At 38.5% G+C, this 22,645-nt stretch overlaps 1 protein-coding gene across 1 annotated transcript in view; it reads left to right on the top strand.

Moving 5' to 3' along the window:
- pacrg (PARK2 co-regulated) overlaps positions 1-22,645 on the top strand; it is a 124,321-nt gene that overhangs the window by 72,681 nt on the left and 28,995 nt on the right. Inside the window, exons 3-4 of the mRNA XM_056234044.1 lie at positions 1,054-1,225; positions 5,846-5,995. Coding sequence (XP_056090019.1) covers positions 1,054-1,225; positions 5,846-5,995 — 322 coding nt within the window. The remainder of the gene's footprint in view (positions 1-1,053; positions 1,226-5,845; positions 5,996-22,645) is intronic.

The following is a 22,645-nucleotide window of genomic DNA, read 5'->3' as shown; positions in this document are numbered from 1 at the left end:
TTTCTCTTTGTGCATGCTGCTTTGATGTCTGAGGAGGGGTTTGATGAGGTCTGGCCACTTTCAACCTTACAGCTCCTGGTATCAGTGACACTACGATTACAAAGAACAGTTGTAAAGGAGTCATGACTGACACACACACACACACACACGCGCGTGCACTTTACTAACTATACCATCATTAAATCAATCAATAGAAGAAAAACATCATAAACACACTAAAAAAAAAAAAAATGTCAATTAATCAATATATATTTCCCCCCAATCACATCTTTAAACAATTTTAAAATGTATTTTTAAGAATACATACAATTTTTTTTTTTAATGTTTAAAACAGAAATCTAACATATTTAGTGAAGTTTATGCTTAAAAAAGGAAAGATAATATGCCAATAGAATATGGAAAATAAAATGAAGTCAAGATATATTCTCTGAAAACATTTCTCAATATATGTTTTTTCCCTTTGAACAAATATACATAATAAAATAGATATGCATCTTTAATATACTTTTCTAATATAATAGATAAAGATAAATTATTATGTATTTTAGTAATTTTAAGCTATATTTTTACTAGAAAAAAAGACAAAATAATGATTTAAAATTTTGTTTCAGTGTGAACACATCATCATGAAACCTACTTGACAGATACTTGTGACAGAAAGAAGAAAAGAAAGAAAAAGACAGCAGTGTGTGTGACTTTATGTTCAATACTCAAGGTCAGGAAAAAGTCCTGGTCTATTTACGTCTGTTTCCATGCTCATAACCCAAGGAGAACAGGTGCGAACGTGTGATCCAACAGGAAGTCACATGTTTGAGTGTTCCAAAGCCCCTGAACAGCTGTCCCCCCAGTCTTCCCTCCAGAATGTGTGTCGGCATGCTTGGGGGCACTAAAACGGGGGCTGGTCTTTATGTGGCTTGAAGCCTGTGAGTATTTGTTGAGGCTAATATAAGGACAGACGCAAAGAGGGGTTATTTAAAAAACACACAAACCCTTTGGCCTTCCATAGCTTAGAATAACACTGACCCTGCATGTGTGTTTGTGTGTTTTAAACAGGTGGAGATTGAAAAACTGGACTACCATCACTACCTCCCCCTGTTCTTTGATGGTCTATGCGAGACAGTTCACCCCTATGAGTTCTTCGCTCGACAGGGCATCCATGACATGCTGGAGCACGGTGGCAGTAAGGTCCTGCCTGTTATTCCACAGCTCATCATACCCATCAAGAGTGAGTGGCATTAAGATGACACCTACTCCCTTTCTAGTACTAATTCCTGTCCAAAGTAACTCTTTTTTGTTAGTCACAAAATCATTGAGTGGTGGTCAATCTGTCCCTGGTACATAGTATGCACTTAATCTGCATAAGAAACCAAACAGATTAGAAGAAGAATATAAGAAGCATTCAGAAGCGAAAAAATAAAAATAAAAAACAACATTAAAAATAATAATAATGAATATATATATACAGCAGATAAATAAATCTGGTTTATGGAATGGTGGTAAGAAGCAAACTTTGAAATGCTGAAAATGCATATCAAAGCTGGAGTTTGGCCAAAGTCATGTGAAGGAAACAGCAATTTAAAGGAGAAAACAGTATGATGAGAGCAATATTGGCCATTAATGCTTTATTGTTAGCCAAGGGTTGTTGTGAAGGTGTTACAATTATGGAATTAAACTTACCGTTGTTATTTTTTTTTTTGTTTACTGTAAAGGAAACACAAATGTTTTTGCAACAAAGCAAAACGAGCCATTTTAATGTAATACCAAATTTTAAAACATTTGTCATTTTGTATGTGTCACGGTGGGTTGCAGGATGGCAGAACAGGTAGAGGTAGACAGACACACACACAGACACAGAGACACACACACACACACACACACACACACACAGACACACACACACAGACACACACACACACACACACAGACACACAGACACACAGACAGACAGACAGACACACACACACACACACACGCACGCACGCACGCACGCAGTGCTAGTGGTCAGTGAGGGAACTGCAGGTGGTCCGTGAAAAGGCAAAATAAAATATAAAATAATATTTTTTTACCTTCATTTTACCAGGAAATTCCCATAAAAAAGTAAAAAGAATATGTAGGCCTATATTTATATAAAATGTAAATTAAAATGTCAAGTTATTGTGTGATTACTAAAATAGGCTAGTGGCGCTCGGCCGTGACGTTCAAGCTCAGTGTCGTCAGAACCACAACATGGATCGGTGGATAGCAACAGGTTAGGTGAGCATTTATTTAGTTGTTTGTTTTTAATATAGGCCTATATTAGACAGACGATACAAAGAGGAATACAAAGGCTGGCAAATAGACTCCAATGGCTTTTCCTTTTGCCAACTTTCTTTTCTTTTTAACCTGGAGTAACGTTAGGCCTACTGTGTTTTCATTAAATGTGTAAAGTTATAGGGCAGAGGCAAATATGTTCTCATTATCACATCACATGCATAGCCTTTATAGGCAGTTTAGGCCTATATGAAACGAAATGTTTATAAATGGAATGAATAAGGCCTGTTATTATTTTAATTTCCAGTTAATGTTAGTTTCTTGATCTCGTGTTTCTGAAATGTTTTGCGGATGTGCTAGTGGACAAACTCAAGCCTACTTTTTGAGGACTTAAGTTACGTTAATAATCCCCTAAAATCGCCAAAGGTTTTGAAATGCTGATTATATCCAAGTGCTTCACTCACATCCATCTGGAACCGATCCATTGAAATGGCGTTTCAGAAGGCTGGGCCTTATCAAAAATCCTTGCATATGATTGGATAAGCCACTTGTCTGTCATCTTTATCGACGTGCTATTTCAACCACTCACACCGAAGCCAACCCGTGACGCTAAAGAATCCGGTCGGGAGAAGGCACTGATCTATATAACATCGTTTCCACCAACAAAAGCCTTAAGAGCCGTTCTCTGATGTTCTTTTAATGAAACAATATTAGGTAGATTGGACAACACGGATGAAATCAATGTTAACAGCATCAATGTTAACGCTTGTTTCCTCGATGCGAGCCGCCATTGTTGTCTGAATCAAAACAGTCTCACGGTCGCTTCTCCACTACGTCACATCTATGAAACTCCCGCCCTGCGTCCTGATTGGCTAAACCATAAAGTTGGTTGGAGAAATCACTCTCAATGGAAGAGGTTCCAGATGGATGTGAGTGAAGCTAGGCGGAGCGAAATTCATCTGGCAAGGGGCAGGTTAATGGAAATAAGCCTGTTGTTCAAATGAACATGATTATGCCCTCGGGCGCTTGAGTAAATAAATAAAAAAAATATGTGGCAGCCGTTGTGTGAAGTAAACTGTCTTTAACAAGCTTGTTGTACTGATGTGATGACCAGTTATAGTTTTAGTGCTAGTTAGCCTATTTAGAGGTGTGGATTAATTCAGGTAGGACTGTGTAGACATATTTTATTATGTGTATTATGAGTTGGTCCGCGAAAATTCTTGATTACAAATAGTGGTCCACACACACACAAAAGTTTGAAAACCCCTGCACTAGAAGGTCATGGATAGAAAAGAAGAATGAATTAAGCTAATTTTCACAAAAAAAAAGAAGAAAAAAAAGAAAAAACTGACCGTACAACATACAGCAAAGGTCAAACTGAAGAGAGTGAAAACCAGTAGGTCGATGTTCTGCACTGGCCCGATCAAAGCCCAGAATCAAAAAATAAATGAGCTCTTGTGGGATGATTAAATAAAACAATCCTCCTCCTGCTTGATTGAAGTTTGAACTAGATGGATGGATGGATGGATGGATGGATGGATGGATGGATGGATGGATGGATAGATGGATAGATAGATAGATAGATAGATAGATAGATAGATAGATAGATAGATAGATAGATAGATAGATAGATAGATAGATAGATAGATAGATAGATAGATAGATAGATAGATGGATAAATGAGAACAGTTTCCCCCCTCTCTCACAGGAATGACTGCAGATATGTTTGTATCAGGAGTTAAAATAACGCAATTACTGAAGTGTCTAAATGTCATGCTCCTGTGGTATTTAGAGAAGGAAAAGGTATATGAGGTCATTCATTTTTAGAGCCTAATATGAAGAAGGAATTAATGGTTCCTTTATTTAGAGAGATTTAGAAACAGATCTTTACTCCTCCAGACGCGTCACACATCATGAATTATTGAACACTCCTTCGGTGCAAATGTCACACCGCTGGAAAACAGTTTGCCGTGTTTGTTTGGTCATTAGAATTTCATAGTGTGCTGTTCAGATATAGGAGAGCAGGAAGTAAATGGAAATGATTGTTAAAGTACAGCACACAGCTGCCACTCAAAATAAATGTCTTTATTCTGCGAAACACAAAAGTCTTTTTTTTTATGTTCCACAGAAGGAAGAAAGTCATACAGGCTTGGCTTGAAATGACGTGAAGGTGTGTAAATAAATTCATTTTTGGGTAAAGTGTCCCCCAGTTTTTTTTATTTTTTATACGAAGATACCTCATAAAAACCTTGTTCAGACAGGCTTGAGATAGGCCTACATCATAACATCATGTCTAATAATGTATTATTTTATAATGTTCTCTGAGGTCCACTTATAATGTTATCAAGACATCCTAATTTAGATGTTATGGCTATTTTCACATCCTATTTTTGACCTTCTCTTTAAAACACACTGTTTTGATGGGCGTGCGGCATTCAAGACTTGGAAGTAAATGCGTACTGTTATAATTGGGTAACAGTTTTGCATATAAAAATAATTTTCAACTGCCCCTCATTTTTTTAACTTACGTTGTTGAAAAATATCTTATTACATAGTTGAAACATTTGCCAACAATATGAAACATTTATGCGTATTACATATACTTTATAAGTCATGGTTGTGGCAAATAAAGTTCAAGTTCATGGAGTTACCAGTTATTATTATTGACAAAGGATGACTTACAATGTTTTGTGTAAACAGAATTATGAATGAATGTACCATCGTTGGTAGCACTGTCGTTCTTATAGGCTATTCACCGTTCATCCTTTTCGATAAAGTGAAAAACATTTACATTGTCATGTGCAGTGTCGTGTTTTAAATAAAATGAAACGTGATGTAATGGTTTGTCTTAAACCAAAGATGTTGTTCACTGAAGCTTTTATTCAGGATTACAGTGAATGGCTTAGATCAAAACAATAACAAAAGCTGCATTCTCTATGTGCTTTCTTCCATATCTGATAATCCAATGCATAGCTTACCCGATAAATGCCAAAGCAAAGGAAAGAACAGCAAATCACACCTACTAAGTTTGACTGCAACACTATAGTATAACTACTCAAATGATCTGTAACAGACAAAGCAATAGTGAGACATGGGAAAAAAAGATTGTTACTCACACATGTGTGTTGACTAGATCCAATATAGTCAAAACTGCATCGACTTTTATTTTCAGTCCCTTTGGAAGGCCTGTGTCAAAGGTGTCTTGTTTAAAAACGAATCCGCAGTAAAATGAAGCGAACAAACTAACAGTGTCTTACTGACACGATCTGACTGGAACTTCATTTTAAATTCAATTCTATTTCATTCTTTCCACTTGCCACTGAACCACAGGATTGTGGATGAAGGCTAATGAAGGCTTTTTTAAAGAATTTAATGGATATCTTATCTTCCATTTAGAGCCAGTGAAGAAAGCATTTTTCAGATTTTGGACATAGTCTGAGAGCAAAAAAGTGCAAATATAACACCCCAGTAAGGGTTGTAACAAATAGCAAAAACAATTCACACATTGTCAAAATACTCATGAACTCAAAGAGACCTCAAAGTGTTTTTGGACTTTTCTCTTTCTGTCTCTACATCTGTCTGTGTTTGTCTACAGATGCCCTCAACACGAGGTGCAGGCAGGTCATCTGCACCACGCTGAAGGTTCTGCAGCACCTGGTTGTTTCAGCAGAGATGGTGGGTGAGGCGCTGGTCCCGTACTATAGACAGATCCTCCCCATCCTGAACATCTTCAAGAACATGAACAGTAAGCAACTCATACACATCTACAACAACTTTGGGTTGTTATAAAACGTTATATAAAATATATACACCATTCTAAAGTTTGGGGTCATATATGTTAGAGACATGTATGACGTTCCAAAAGATTTTTCTATTTTAAATAAATGCTGTTTCGAAATTTCTATTAATTAGATAACCCTGAAAAAAAGGGTCAAATATTCCATAAAAATATTACGCAGTCGTGCCATTATGTGACACTGAAGACTGGAGTAATGACTGCAGAAAATGTAGCTTTGCCATCACATGAATTAATTACATTTTAAAATATATAAAAATAGAAAACAGTTATTTTAAATTGTTAATAATATTTCCAAATATTATATTTTGTTGTTGTTGTAGTTTTGATCAAATAAACGCAGCCTTGGTGACTTATCAGAAATATATACATAAAAAAAACACGTACAGACCCCGATCTTTTGTACGAAAATAATTTATTTTCACATGATGTCACAACAGAGCTTTTTTATGTACAGTAAATGTTTCTGAAATACATAACTAAGATAATTCCAACACTACATGGATGCACCATGAGTGTGGTATAGATTTCAGCTTTGCGGTTACAGGTATGTGTATTGACAGTTTTGAATATGGCTCATTCAATCTGATGTCGAAACTGTCGAAACTTATAGTATGTTTTTTAATGACTACATTCTTTACTTTTTCTGTTGCTTTGGTTTAGCATATTTAACCTTTTTTTTTTTGTATCTCTGATCTGGCCACATAGAAAAACACTGGCAATTAACATTGATTTTACATTGATCCCTGCGGCCCTTGTCTTGCTAGATCAGTGCTTGTCTTTTAGGATCCAAGCCTTCAGCTCTGATCTTTAAAGCTGTTCTCAGATCAGCAGGCATCGGCACTGCTCTGAGTCACTCTTATTGAACATTCTACATCATTACTGAATGCTTATGCCGACTTTTTACATGCCAATGCCAATACAAGTGCCTGTATTTCCATTGATTGTGTCGTTTTATTTGTCTCTCTTTGTTATCTGATGTTTGTCATCTGATGTCTGCCATCCTTTCAAATACGGTTCTGCGGACTGACATGACCGTTCTGACATTGTGTCCTGGTGTCGGACAAGTTCACGGTTCTTTTCACCGCCTTTGTCAGGCAGACTATAGGCCTGCCAGACATCTTCAGACGTGAGGACAAGCATTGTGGATCAATCACCTCATCACAGGCTTAACCAGCCGAAATGCTGCCACCTCATTCCTCTGATCAATATACAATTTGAATCTTTTGTCTTCTTAATTCCGTTACATTATCTGCTAATGTTTTGTTTGAGCAAAAGAAGGAGCACTGGAGGAACAGAGAAAGCTCCTCTCATTAGCTCCAGGCTCCATGATAATCTCCTCTGTGAATTACCGGTAGGTAAAGACTCTTAAGTGTTTAATGCCTGGTTTACATGTTCAGGTCAGGACTGGTTAGATCCAAATATCAGTTTCAGAAATCATTGTGCATCTTGTCAACTTGAGAAATGAGAAGCTGCTATTTTAGTCTTCATAGTTAAAGTGTAGTTAAAGGGATGGTTCACCAAAAGTTCTGTCATTATTTACTCACCCTCAAGTTGTTCCAAACCTGTTTGAATTTCTTTCTTCTGCTGAACACAAAAGAAGATATTTTGAAGAACATGGGTAACCAAACAGTTGATGGACCCCATTGCCTTCCATAGTATGGAAAAAAAATACTATGGAAGTCAATGGGATCCATCAACTATTTGGTTTCCGACATTCTTCAAAATATCTTCTTTTGTGTTCAGCCGAAGAGGTAAATTCATACAAGTTTGGAACAACTTGAGAGTGAGTAAATGATGACTGAATTTTCATTTTTGGGTGAACTATCCCTTAAAATTGTCTGATTGAATGAGAGAGAGAGAGATATTTGGAGAGTTGTAGTTAACTGACGTTGGGCTAAAAAGGATCTGACTATTTCTTTTGGATTCCTCTGGGGTTAGATGCTGGTTGTGAATATCCTGAACCGGATCACTCTTAGAGTATGTCATGGGCCACTATGTGTACAATATGAATGTGTGTGTGTGTGTGTGTGTGTGTGTGTGTGTGTGTGTGTGTGTGTGTGTGTGTGTGTTTTATGCCTTGTGGCAGTGTGGCCAGAGGGAATTTGTGTCTACATAGTGGTCTTTTGTTCCCCAGGATGCAGCTGTTGGCGCTTGTGGTGTTATGTGTCCGTGTGATTCGTCCTGCTTTTTGTGCTTTTCAATTCTTTTTTTTTTTTTCTCACTAGGTCACATTTGTCCACATTTGTTGCTGTGAAATAGGCTAATATTCTGTTTAAAAGTTTGGGGGCAGTAAGTTTTCTTCCTTTTTTAAATGCATTAATATTTGTAATGTATTCAGCAAGGATGCATTAAATTGATCAAAACTGACAGTAATGACTTTTATATTACTTTTCTATTTTAAAAGAAATTCGGTTCTTTTGAGCTTTCTATTGATCAATGAATCATAAAATAAGAAATGTTTCTTAAAGGAGCTATATGCAAGAATTTTCATATATTAATCGCTTTTTGTATTGCCAATGTGTGACCAGCTTGTAATGAAACTTAAACTAGACATTCCCCGACTTCCTGGGTTGTCTATAAAAGCCTGTAGACTGATTTTTATGTGAAGGACTCGGGACATTTGTTGCCGGGAAAATAACATAACAGTGTTGTATTTTTAATGATCTCATCTGTTGACATGATGCCGGTGAATTGCAGAGCAGGTGCAAGCATATCCACATCCCTGATCAGATGCTTTCTTAACTACTGTTTTCTCACTTTTCTCATTCGTAGATGCTTTTCTTCAAAGTGTCTTACAGTAAATTTAAAGTATACATTTTTATCAATTTGTGAATCAAACCAAATGATCTTGGCATTCTGAGCTAGGCTATATAAACGTTACAATTTTTGAGTGGACTATTCCTTTAAATATAAAATTAGTGGTAAATGTGTTCTAGACAGAACTCTTTAACCCTGGAGTAGTCATAAATGAACTGCTTCAGTGTGCAGTTTCCCCAATGTTATTTCAGTCTGTTTAAATCATCAAGAGTAAGGAGGTTTAACCTCTCATAATTCAATCAATATGTAGCACTGCTTTTCCCCACTTTCTATGGCTTTTGTGGTCTCTTGAGCTTCAGATAAACTTTTTCCTGATTGTAGCCGTGCTGCATTTTCGCTTGTGTGTGCACTTGTGTGAGTGTGTTTGTGTGCTCCTGTACTTGAAACTACTGAATATGCTGGAACTGTAAATGCATGCGAATCACAGATGCAGTTTACACGCTTCTCTTGTTTTCCGGCTGGGATGAGTCCTGTTGTTAATCAAACACGGTGACGTCTCGTACGAGGGACAGATCTGCTCCATCATGCAGTAGATTACACACACACGTGGCAGTAACTTCATTTCCTGCCTGCTTGCCTCTGTCCAGTACACACTCCTTGAGGAGAACACACACCCTGCTTAGCAGGACGCTTCCTGACAAATGTGTGTGAACAAATGTCCCGCTAATGATGCTTAACGACCCCGAGCTGTTCTGCCGTTAGCCCCTGCTTCACTCCTGTGCTCCGCGTGCGTGTGCGAGTCTTTTTATTGGCCTGCATTATCTTTGTGCTGTTAGTCTGCTTTCCACATTAATCTGCACCAGACCTGCTGTGATACACTCCTTTTGGTCCTATGAATCTTCCTGATGGGAATGCCGACAACTCTAAGCGCTGACACACCCCCACAGAAACATAGCCTATACCCGAGGCAGATGGAGGAATTTTTTAAGCATTTTATTTTAAACCCCGAAACTATTTGTGTCCGTGGAGTGCTAGTTCTGCGGGGTCAGGTGGGATTGTTGTGGCGATCTGGCTACGTTGTTCCTTGTGTGTCCATGGCAGAGGTGCTATTAGCCTCAGTTGTTCCTTATCACGTTGTCAGTTGTGCTTTGAACCTCCACTTAGCGTCTCCTCCTATTGTGCGATTGGCTCTGGAGGGCAACAATGAATGACACACAGCAACGTGGACTTTATAAGGCTACGTTCACACTGTCGAAATGTCCCATTAACACAGCAACTTACAGTAGCGTCTTGAATACTGTCTGTATCAACGTGCAATATTCTAACCATAGCAATAGTGACCAAATTAATATCAGATGCAAACATCCATAAAACTGAAAAGCGTTTATATCTGGGTGAAGGGAGCATTTGAGTCATGCCGCTCGCACGTAAAACACAAAACTGATGGGAGCACATCTGGTGGAGAACAGTGACTGTATCTAAAACCTTCAGATGACACACAGCTCATATCTCCGTAAGTTATCAAAACCACACATGGAAACCCCTCAGAATGCGGTTGTAAATTTTTGGGTGTGAGTTTGGTTATAGAATGTGTTATCACTCTTGTAAATATCCATACTGTGTGTGAACGTAACCCTATTAAGGACTCAAATAGAGGATTGACAACCATATTCTGCTGCTGTGTGGATGTGGCCATATACTTACATATTCATAAGTGATCAGCAGGTCCGGACAGAATTTTCTTGCAAGCTAACAGTGTATTCAAGTTAGCCAAAATATTTAATAAACAAACACAAAAGGGACAAGGGAAGTGTAGAATGGGATGTGTATGGGTAATGTACAGGAGTGTCGCTTCAACTGCCATGGCTTAGGAAGTAAATTTATATGATTAAACCAGGGGTTTAGAAAAAAGAAGCGTGAAGTCTGCATACTGAAAATAGCTGCTCCAAACAAATTTGATTGACAGCGCAATGTTTCGACCATCAGGTCTTCATCAGGCACAATACTCGTGTGGAATAAACACCAACACTTTTATAGAAACAGGTGATCCATGTTAATAAGACATACTCAAAAGATGTGACAAACAATTAAAAGATAGACCAAGGGTTTTTAATGCCACGTACTCCAAGATCCATTTGCGACAAAAACTATATATTTGAATGTATTAAAAGACATTTATACTTAAAAAAATATTATAAATATTTGTGAAATAATATCTGGAAAATATTTACATTCTATTACATTGACACTGAAACTATGACTGTAAATAAAAAAATTAAAATATTTGATTAATCTCACAATTTCTGACCAGTATGTATTTATGACATGTATTAAAAAAAAAAAAAAAATTAATTAGTGAAGGAATTGTTTTTATTTATTTATAGGGCCTTAGTTTTTCCTGCTATAGTTTTCCCCCTAACCACTCGCTTGTGTTTACAGTATGCATAAACTTGGACACTAGAGAACATATGCTCATATTGCTACAGTATCTTTGTGCTAGTCCATGTTTTTGAGAGATTTCTTAATAAATTCTGGTTTACCACTGCTGATACGAGACCCTCTTCTCCTGTAAAAGTATATTCATAACAACATGCTCGCACAAACACAATGCAACGCAATATAAGTTTCATACCCTGCTCCCTATAGGCTTGTCATTTTCCTGTCGATGTCACACGCCTTCCTCTTATGGGGGATTTGAGCCAATCTGGCCTCCTGCAGGACTCTTAAAGCAGTGATGAATTCATCACCTCAGCCACTGCTGCCCCCAGAGAGAAGAGAACAGCTCTGCAAAGCCTATTGTACAAACGGCTCTCTCTGTGTCTCAACATCCTTAATATGCCCTTAATGACGCTGCTTTCACACAGACAGACAATTTTTATATTGTATTGTGTGTGTGTGTGTGTGTGTGTGTGTGTGTGTGTATATATATATATATATATATATATATATACACTCACCTAAAGGATTATTAGGAACACCATACTAATACTGTGTTTGACCCCCTTTCATCTTCAGAACTGCCTTAATTCTACGTGGCATTGATTCAACAAGGTGCTGAAAGCATTCTTTAGAAATGTTGGCCCATATTGATAGGATAGCATCTTGCAGTTGATGGAGATTTGTGGGATGCACATCCAGGGCACGAAGCTCCCGTTCCACCACATCCCAAAGATGCTCTATTGGGTTGAGATCTCGTGACTGTGGGGGCCATTTTAGTACAGTGAACTCATTGTCATGTTCAAGAAACCAATTTGAAATGATTCGAGCTTTGTGACATGGTGCATTATCCTGCTGGAAGTAGCCATCAGAGGATGGGTACATGGTGGCCATAAAGGGATGGACATGGTCAGAAACAATGCTCAGGTAGGCCGTGGCATTTAAACGATGCCCAATTGGCACTAAGGGGCCTAAAGTGTGCCAAGAAAACATCCCCCACTCCATTACACCACCACCACCAGCCTGCACAGTGGTAACAAGGCATGATGGATCCATGTTCTCATTCTGTTTACGCCAAATTCTGACTCTACCATCTGAATGTCTCAACAGAAATCGAGACTCATCAGACCAGGCAACATTTTTCCAGTCTTCAACTGTCCAATTTTGGTGAGCTCTTACAAATTGTAGCCTCTTTTTCCTATTTGTAGTGGAGATGAGTGGTACCCGGTGGGGTCTTCTGCTGTTGTAGCCCATCCGCCTCAAGGTTGTGCGTGTTGTGGCTTCACAAATGCTTTGCTGCATACCTCGGTTGTAACGAGTGGTTATTTCAGTCAAAGTTGCTCTTCTATCAGCTTGAATCAGTCGGCCCATTCTCCTCTGACCTCTAGCATCAACAAGGCATTTTCGCCCACAGGACTGCCGCATACTGGATGTTTTTCCCTTTTCACACCATTCTTTGTAAACCCTAGAAATGGTTGTGTGTGAAAATCCCAGTAACTGAGCAGATTGTGAAATACTCAGACCGGCCCGTCTGGCACCAACAACCATGCCATGCTCAAAATTGCTTAAATCAGCTTTCTTTCCCATTCTGACATTCAGTTTGGAGTTCAGGAGATTGTCTTGACCAGGACCACACCCCTAAATGCATTGAACCAACTGCCATGTGATTGGTTGATTAGATAATTGCATTAATGAGAAATTGAACAGGTGTTCCTAATAATCCTTTAGGTGAGTGTATATATATATACATACACTCACTCCCCGGCCAAAAAAGTTGCTGTTTGGATTTAAATAGGCAAATGCCTTTATTGCCATTATTGCAGTGATTATTGTTTCTAGCATGTTATATGTTTGGCAACAGTTCTTCTAAGCCTAATTGAGGGAGTGTGTAGCTTTTTATTTCTTAAGCAACTTTTAAGAAAATAGACCATTTGCCTTTTTAAATCCAAACAGCAAGTTTTTTGGCTGGGCAGTATATTTATATATATATATATATGCATAGAAGCATACGGTGTGGATTTGCCTGCCGGCTTCCGCAATGTTTATCATCAGCAGGTTGGGGGCTCCAAATCAGTCAAATTTGAGACGGGCCCCTTGGGTTTCCTGCTGAGCAGCGGCTCCAATTTAAAGGTCAACTGATAACGGCCCAGGCTCATGAATACCCTAAGACATTCTCCCACCTGCCTCTCTCTCCATACGTCTGGCTATCACTCACATACACACGGATAACCTCATGCACCTGTATTTCTATTCTCTCTCTCCTCCAGACTATCCTTGTAGTGTCTGCATGGCCTCTCTGAATGTAATAATTTTCTTTTTTATTATTTCTCTCTCTTTTGTAAGACATTGTCCATGGAAAGTCTTTGCAAAGAGTGTTTTTCAAAGGACAGCAAAGGCACAGTAGAGGTAAAACAGTGGTCATAGTTTTTGGCATGTAACTAATAGCCTAAATGTTTTTCAAATAGGGATATACATGTTATATATAAATGTATCATATCATATTGGATATATATTGAGTGGAATTGTATATTTCATTGTCATGCATATTTTCTTTTTTTTTTCTTTTTTTATTTAAATTACCTTTGCTGTCATCTAAAGTTCACTTTCAGTTATAACACTAATGATTTAGTAAAACTGTTAAATGCGATCTTTACCATTTAACATTGTGATGCTTAAATTCACTTGTAGCATGTGAAGCGACTAATTTAGTTTTTAGAGATAATGGCCAGAATTTGAATATCGGCACATCATTAGATTAATTGTGTTAATGCAGAGTGCTAACTGCTCTCTCTAAGTCAGCTGTGCTAGCATACAGATTAAATCCATTCTAGTTGTTATTCTACAATTATTCTTGAGTGCGACTTCAGGGCTCTCAGTTGTCCAATGTTCTGACAGGCATTATGTCTGGATCTGGACGATTAGTTACAGGACTGAGTGTGTGCATTAAACATTCTCTGTAATACACTTTCAAACACAGACTTAAATTCTACGATCTTTGAAATGACAGATGGCCTAATTCACTTTCTCTTGCTCTCTCTATTGATCGCTCCAGTCTTTATGACTTGTGATCTGTCTGTGTATTAATCAGTAGAAACAGTGATCTGCCATCAACTGTTGTGCTTTAACCATAATGTTTGTAGCAGCTCTTTTTTGAGGCTCCTCTTGAGCTGGGCTTCCTTATTCAGTAGAGTAGACCAACACTGCTCATTATGCCTTTATCTGATCTTTTCACAGATAAATCAAAAAGCTTCTCTTTTTTTTCATTTTACTCACACCTCTTCTTTAGTGCTCCGTCTAAGCTGTGCCTATGCATGACCACGTACTTCTGATGTAGCTCCCATTTAGACTCAAATATATGTGTGGAAATAGCTAGTGCTTTATTTTCAGTAAAATAAATGGGCAGTATTTTAACTGGAGTCTATTTGCATGTCCATTGATTTTTAGTACGGATCTAAGGCTGTGAGAAATGTTGTGTGGAAACAGGGCTGATGCATTTGCTAGATAAAGACCACATACTAAAAGTACAAAGACTTAAAGTTCATAATGGCACATATGGAGGCCTACAGAGGCCATGCACTATATTTATTTAAACTAAAGTATTGTCTATCTCTATAATCTTGGGATTTTCTTCTTTTTTTCTTTTTGAGAGAAAGAGAGAGGGAGAGAGAACCTTAGGAAAATAAAAAATTATGGCCTCTGGATAACATTTTTATTAAAAACTATTTTTTTATTGTGATGTAATTTAATCATATGTATTTTATAAATGTATAATCATTAGTGTGAAACGGTACATGTATTCATCCCGAACCGTACGGTGCAGACATCACAGTTCGGTGCATGCAGTTGCACAACGAATACAGTCAGCCACAGGCGATCCACACTCCAATCCAGAAGGGGGCGCACACGGTAATGCAACACTGTTTGTTACCAGTAAAAAGCACAGAAGAAGAAGAAGAGACGATGATCGATATGTTCACATGTAATCTCTCAACCAGTGATTCAACTGCGGAAAGATATCAATATAACAGCTTGAGAATAATATCCCACGTAGCATTACATTTACCTCAGGCATTTAGTGTCGACAGCAGGTTAGTTTGCGTGTATGTGTGTGAAAAATATTTCCATGAGTGAGGGAGTGGTGGGATGGCTGCAGTTTATGTACGCACTGATGCAGATACAGTACAACTTGAGTTCTTCTTGTGACCCAATAACAGCTAATCACGGCATCACAGAGAGAGAAAAAGAGAAAGAGAGAGGTGCACAAAGTACACAACGAATCCCTATAGTGTCTTTACTAAAGACTTATGTTAAGTCTCATGATGCAGCATATGCATGAGCACACTAGAGAATTACATACACAAACGCACACAACCAGACAGAAACACATGTACTTCATGATAGCCGACTGCTGTTCTTGTGCTAAGCTAGTGAACTCATCGGTCACCACTGACAACTCCATCTGTGGCTATGCTATCATATGTAGACCTACACAATCACATAAACCACACACACACACACACACACACACACACACACACACACACACACACACACACACACACACACACACACACACACACACACACACACACACACACACACACATGCTGTGTCTCGTGTGACAAAGCTCTTAAATCTGTGCGGCTACTATCCAGACTTCATTTCCACTCTACAGCACCTGTGTGTATCCTTAATTCAGTGTTAGCCCTCCAGTCGAATGCTTCCTCATTCACTACCACCTGAGACCCAGACACACACACCCCTGACACCAGGCAGCTGAAGATGGTTCTATTTCAATGCAAATAGCATCTCATCCACAGGGTTGAGGTCTGTAGATTAGATTTGTGGGTTTTCCGTCTAGCTGTACTCCGCAGCAGGGACTCTTTTAATCGGCTGGATTGACTTCTTCATGCCGTGGTTTCTGTTTCTGAGTTGAGCAGAGTTTGGTTTAATAGACTACCGATCTCTCGCCAGCCCTGCTGAATGCAAGACCCTCGCTGAGAGCTGAGCTTGACTCTGTAATAGTGACTGGAGAAGATAGGCCCTGTTCACACCTCCTATTAAAATCCCATAGCAAATGGACAGCCGAGACAGATCACTGTTTAAAGCTGGTGTATTTAGTACTGTGCCAAAGTCTTAGGCATATTTGATGTTTCAAAAAGGCATTTGCTATAAGATGCTTATGCATATCTTTTGCATTAATGTGCCAGTAGGAACTGTACGTTTCCAAATATTCCTAGCAAAAATTGTAATAATACACTGAGACTACATACAGTACATCTCTGTACTGACCATTTGCCATAATGTTATCACTATGTTACAGTATATTGATGATCTGTATATCACTTTTCACAATACATATCTCTATTTTTTTTATCTCTATTCTTTGTCTGGCATATCGGATTAATTTTTTTCAGTGAGCTCATCACAGTGCATTCTAGGATTCCCCCAAATTTATTTATTTACTTGTCAGTACTGAATAGTTGATATTTCTCTCACGTGGTCTAGAACAGTGGTTCTCAAACTTTTATGGGCCAGCGCCCCCTATCCATTATCCAGGTCCCTCTATTTTTTGTCTTATCCTAAATCACTAAGGTACACCTATAATAAGTGTTTATATTGGGACTATTTTAAGGGCCGCGCCGCTTTCTCCTTGTTTCCACAAGCGCTTGCACTCCCGTAGCGTCTGTCGTTGCTATGCAACCATGAACTGCGCTCTCCATGTCATGATGACGAGGAAGTATCAGCAAAGGATTAATTGATTTATAGCCCTTGTATTAGCTTTACGACTAGATATATTTATGGAGATGAAAAATAAAAACCCGCCCTGTACTGCGATCAGCTGTTCGGCCGAGCTTTCGATGTTGTTACGGAAAGGCCGAAGCTGATCGGTTGGTTTTTGTCACATGACCTGCTTGCGCATTCTGAAAAGTTGAGATGGTTTCAACCGGCCGCGTCGCTTCTATTATGAGCGCGCTTGTCGCGCACCTACATTTGAAATAACGAATTAGCACGCGCATAAAACGCGATATGTGAACGGCCCCTGGCCCTGACTGGTTCGAGTCGGCACTCGGGACCGCTGCGGAATAGCACAGTACCTGCACAGTACCAAGACGCCTGCAGTTTTGTTTATTTACCGCTAGAGCGCAAAAGTTACGGACTGCAGTTTTCATATATAATTAAAAAGCATGTCACTAAAAGCCAAATAACATATTTGATTTGACTGAACAGTGGGAATATTATTATTATAGTTTCCCAGAGAGCAAAAAAGTAATCTGAAGTAGAAATTAGCCTATATATATCAGTGTATATGAAATGCAACAGTTACAAATTTGACATTCAAAATTGAATTTTGTGGCTTATCGCTTATAGCAGCCAATCAGCGAGGAGCAGCCAAAAAATGCAACGGTTACAAATTTGACATTCAAAATTTAATTAACAGCCAGTCAGCAAACAAGAAGCATTCTTATTTGAATTATTTCAACAAAGAACATTAACAGGGAAAAAGCAGAATGATTTATTTGAACTTTCGAATAGGGCTTGGGTGCCGCGTTGCATTCTGGGACGTGGCGGCCATGTTGATGGCCTCGCGAATGTAAACATACAGCAAGTCAAACGAGGAGAAGAAGCAAAGTTGGGAGAGAGAAAAGAAAGAAAAAAGATGTTAAAATCCCTAAAAGGATGTGGAATTTACCGAGACAAGTTAAATAGGGAAGCCAGGGACCGGTATGTGGACGAAATCGGCACTATTAACGGTTTGGATCCATATGAAATTTCCAACAAATGGCACTTTTCTACTGCTGGTACGGCTCAGCGCGGCACGGTTCGGCGCGGCACGGTTCGGCTCGCTTCGCTTTTCCACTGTGTGGTACGACTCGGCTCGGCACGGCACGGCTCGGTTCGCTTTAGCTCGGTTCGCTTTTCCACTGCAGTTAGTACCGCTTCAAAGTGGGTGGGATTAGTCTGACCGTTATAGTTTATCCGCTCCTCGGCAACCAATGAGAGGAATGTCTGCACTTCGTCCACTGACCACGGTTCAGCCATTTCTTTTTTGGAAGTTTTCTTTCTTTCTTTTTTCTTCAAGCAAGTCAAGCACGTAGTTTTAAAACAGGTGCTACAGCTGTGGCTGTTACTGGCTATTTAAATCTAGCGGGTTTGATGTCTCGCAAATACAATGACGCTGGTAGTGACGATTCTGTCTGACCAATCAGTGATCTGTAGTGTGTTCACTTCACATTTTAGTATCGGTACGGTACCTTGTTTGTGGTGTGAAATAGTAACGCCAAATTAATCAAATTAAGACACGACTGAGAGGGTGTACGTCTATAAACAGTGCGTAGTAGTCCGAGTAGCAGTAAAGGAGGCAATCAACATGGCGGCCACGCCAAGTAAGGACGTCACGACGCCCAAGCCCTATTCGAACTTTCAAAATTGATTTGAAAATTAGTGTGAGCCCTGTGCTTGATGTTTTTCTGCTAATTTCTTTACTGCGGATTGCAGAGACAATAGTGATTTTGAACTGATAAGTGACTAAATGTCACAGAGGCTATTATGTATGGAAGACTAGGATTACAGGATTTGTTGTGACACCTTATAGAAAGAATAAGGAATAGCATAAATCAATTCAATTAAAACATAAAAATGTAAATGAATAAATCCTTTTAAAATGGACAAATGAGTAGACATTTAAAATTGTTGTGCAATTCTTGTTTTATGTTAAATGTAAAAATGTTAAATAAAATAGAACAGTAAATGAATAAATAGTAGGCCTATATTAAAAATAAATAGACATATGAGACTGTTTATTCACATGTTTAAAACAGTTTAATATAGCCAACATTTAAAAACATTTTGGCAGTTTTTTTCTTTATCCATTTGAAAATCTTGTTAAAATATGTTATTATAAACTCGTAGGGGCAACAAATGAACTTCTGACTCTCTCCCATGCCACTCAAAGTAGATATAAGATCTATAGGCTATACGGTCATTAAAGCGGTAATGTTTGCACTTAGGGTTTATTACACATTTAGAAGAGTATTGAAGAAGCTGCTTTCATTAACCTTACTTTCGAAAAAAATTGTTAGAATTGTAGCCCTAAAATACCTTGGTATCAGCTTGTTTTCATCAATGGTATAATTAATACAATTACAATTAATTTGGTTTGTCATGATTAGTGTTCATAATCAGTAAAAAAAAAAAATCTTCCAACAAGAATAAACACATATGAACAATTAAATTATTATTGTATTATTAATTATTTTGGACTATCTTGAAACTATCCAAGCAGCGTTTTGCGCTCAGATGTGACGGCGGAATTAATACATTACCAAAATGTGATTACAGAATATATTTAAATAATCCATCAAATCATTTTCTCCTTACAGTCTTGCGAGTTAACAATAATGCCTGACCAGTAAATTACTTGGTGAACAAAGAAAACATTTTGGCATTATATGTATTGGCATTAGTTAATGCCTAAACATGTAAAAGTTTTACCTTATAAATAGAATTTAGTTTAATTCATTTTAAATTTTTTCGCCGGAGTGAATGGGAACATTCATTTATTGAAAATATTTGAAAATATATAAGTGGTTCTTAACTCAAGACTTTTTTAATGGCTTGTCAACTTTCCATTCCTCCGCTGCGTGATTCTAGTCAGCGCTGGATTCTAGCCACCACCGGATTGTTGTCAGCGCGAAACACATTTATGAGCACGTGAATGCTGATTCTTGTCATATCTGGATTCTAGTCAGTGCTAGTCTATGACTGGAAAAATAAAAGAGTTGTTGCAAAAGAAACAATACATAGCTTACATGTCGCATTAAACTGGCAGATTTTAGAATGTTGTAGGCAATTATTTTGCAAGTAATTACATGTTTAATCTGGTCTTGCCTGGATCTGGAACACCTGAACACCCCGCTTTCAAAAATCTTGCTTCCAACGCCCCCGTTTTTCTCTGAACGCCCCTGTTGAGAACCACTAGTCTAGAATAAACCTTTTTTTTTAGTGTGCTTGTTGCAGTGCATGCAGGGCGATCCCTACGTGAAGGATACTTGCAGCGCTGCAATAGAATTTGGTCAAAATGAGGTATCTGAGGCTGGAAAATTAAGATGTCTCTGATTTAGAACAGCCTTGATGTCAGGAATGCCTCAAAATGCTGCCTTTAGGCAGTACAGGTTTAGGAACCGAGGAGATTATACCAGAGCCGTTTAATGTTATAAAGCACTGCTTCACTCCAGTGTTCTTCTTCTCATCATGTATCCTCAATCACACAGATTACAGCCAATTAATCTCTCACCTTTGTGCCACTCCCACGGGAATCTGACCTAAATACATCAAGATGAGTTTTTAATCTGAGTGTGTATGGTAAGGATAGTGTTCAGAAGTCTCAGAGTGTGCTTTGATGACCAGGCCTCTGGTGGAGCCGTGAAAGATCTCATTTAAAATCAGCATGGTTCCTTCATCTGTCAGACAGCAGTGTGGTTTGAATCAAGAGTTCTGACTCACGTGGCATAAAAGCAGAAAAATCAGGCAAATTTGGCTTGTGGTTGAGTATTAATCTTCCTTCATACTGTATGGGAAGTTGAGAGATCTGCCATGTCTATATCTCTGTTACTAAACTTAAAGGGATAGTTCACCCAAAAATGAAAATTAGCCCATGAATTACTCACCCTCAAGTCATCCTAGGTGTATGTGACATTCTTCTTTCAGACGAATACAATCGGAGTTATATTAATAAACACCCTGACGCTTCCGAGCTTTATAATGGCAGTGGATTGCAACCATCAGTTTGAAGCTCAAAAAAGTGCATCCATCCATCATAAAAAAACCTCCACACGGCTCTGGGGGGTTATGCACAACTTATGACGTCGGAAGTAGCGTAGTGCGTCATGGCGTAGCATAATATCAGCAGTACGTCACAAGTTGCGTAACTTTTTTGTACTTCACATTTTTTAATATAACTCCGATTGTATTCGTCTGAAAGAAGAATGTCATACACCCCTAGGATGACTTGAGGGTGAGTAAATCATGGGCTAATTTTCATTTTTGGGTGAACTATCCCTTTAAGCCTGGTTTACACATTGCAGTTTTTTTTTTTATTGATTTGTTTTGTGTGGAGTTTTTATTTTGCTTTTATTTTGTTTCATTTCATTTCATTTTTTGTTGTTGTTTTTTTTGTACTTTTGTTTGTGCTTTGGCAATAGAAATGCACTCATATAGTCACAAAACACAGTACATTGAAACTGAATAGAGAAAGAAAGAATTAAGGATTTTAAGGGAAAATGCAGAAAGAAATGTTTCTGGTAATGTTCTGTTTAAGACTAGAGCCATATTTGAACAAAAACAGTACAAACATGACTCAAACGAGTACCATAGCCCACCCATCCTGTTTCACTTTCATTTCCTGTTTTCTCCGAGAAAGAGAGTGAAAGAGAGACTGGGCAAAGAATAATAACATAATAAAAACAAGAATTTCATCGGAATGTGCGTCTGGCCTGGTGAGAGCTGACCGGAGCTCAATGCCCTGAGGCCCACAGCTGGCCCCTGACCCACAAATGAAGAATTAGCAGAACGGCCTGGCAATTACAAACCAAAATCCATGGGCTGAGGCTGAGCGTGAATGCCAGAGAACATTCCTGCCCTGGGAACGCCTCCCCAAACCTCTTCAATTTGATCCAGACATAAAACACTCTCACATACATACAAGACTAACCCTTGAGAGTAAAGAAAAAAAGAGAAAGCAGGTTGAAGGGCAAATAAAATTCTCTCGCCCCCTTTCCTCATTCCAAACCAGCCAGTTTTGATGGAGAACCTCAAGATGAATAATATGGAAAGGTCAGGGCTGGTTTGTTCATGATCACATAAAGACACTGGAGATGAGGACAGTATAGTTGAGGTTTCTCTTTGAGAAGCAATCTGGCTTGCATTTTTCTGCTATAACAAAAGAGAAAGAGAAAAGGAGAGAGAGACAGAGAGAGAGAGAGATCAGTCGCTGTGATAATTGCATGGTTGGGGTGGACGGAGGTTAATGAATCTCTCCTTCATCGCTCTGACCTTTCCAGTATCAACCCTCTGTTCTTTCTGGACATATTTTAATGACAACCTTTAAATAATTTATCTAACTTATTTCCCTTCATTAGCTGTCGCCTGTGACATTTTCCCACTCCGCCTCACATCTTTCTGGGAATATCGCCATTGATTTTTTTTCCCCACTTGATAGTTCTTCAATCATGATTCTATTAAAAATTAAGTTATCACACACACTATTTTTCTCTCTCTCTCTACAGTGCATGGTTGAGGCTCGAACATGCGGGAGACGTTTGTAATCAGAAACTAATGTGAGCTCATTAAATGTACCTGGATTGACAAATTATGAAAGAGAGAGAACGTTTATCGTTAATG

Source organism: Rhinichthys klamathensis, unplaced genomic scaffold, assembly GCF_029890125.1.
Source record: "Rhinichthys klamathensis goyatoka isolate OS25496 unplaced genomic scaffold, OSU_Roscu_1.1 h1tg000387l_1, whole genome shotgun sequence".
Classification (NCBI taxonomy): Eukaryota; Metazoa; Chordata; class Actinopteri; order Cypriniformes; family Leuciscidae; genus Rhinichthys; species Rhinichthys klamathensis.
Note: the sequence above shows the minus strand (reverse complement) of the source record. Positions and strands in the feature narration are given on the sequence as shown.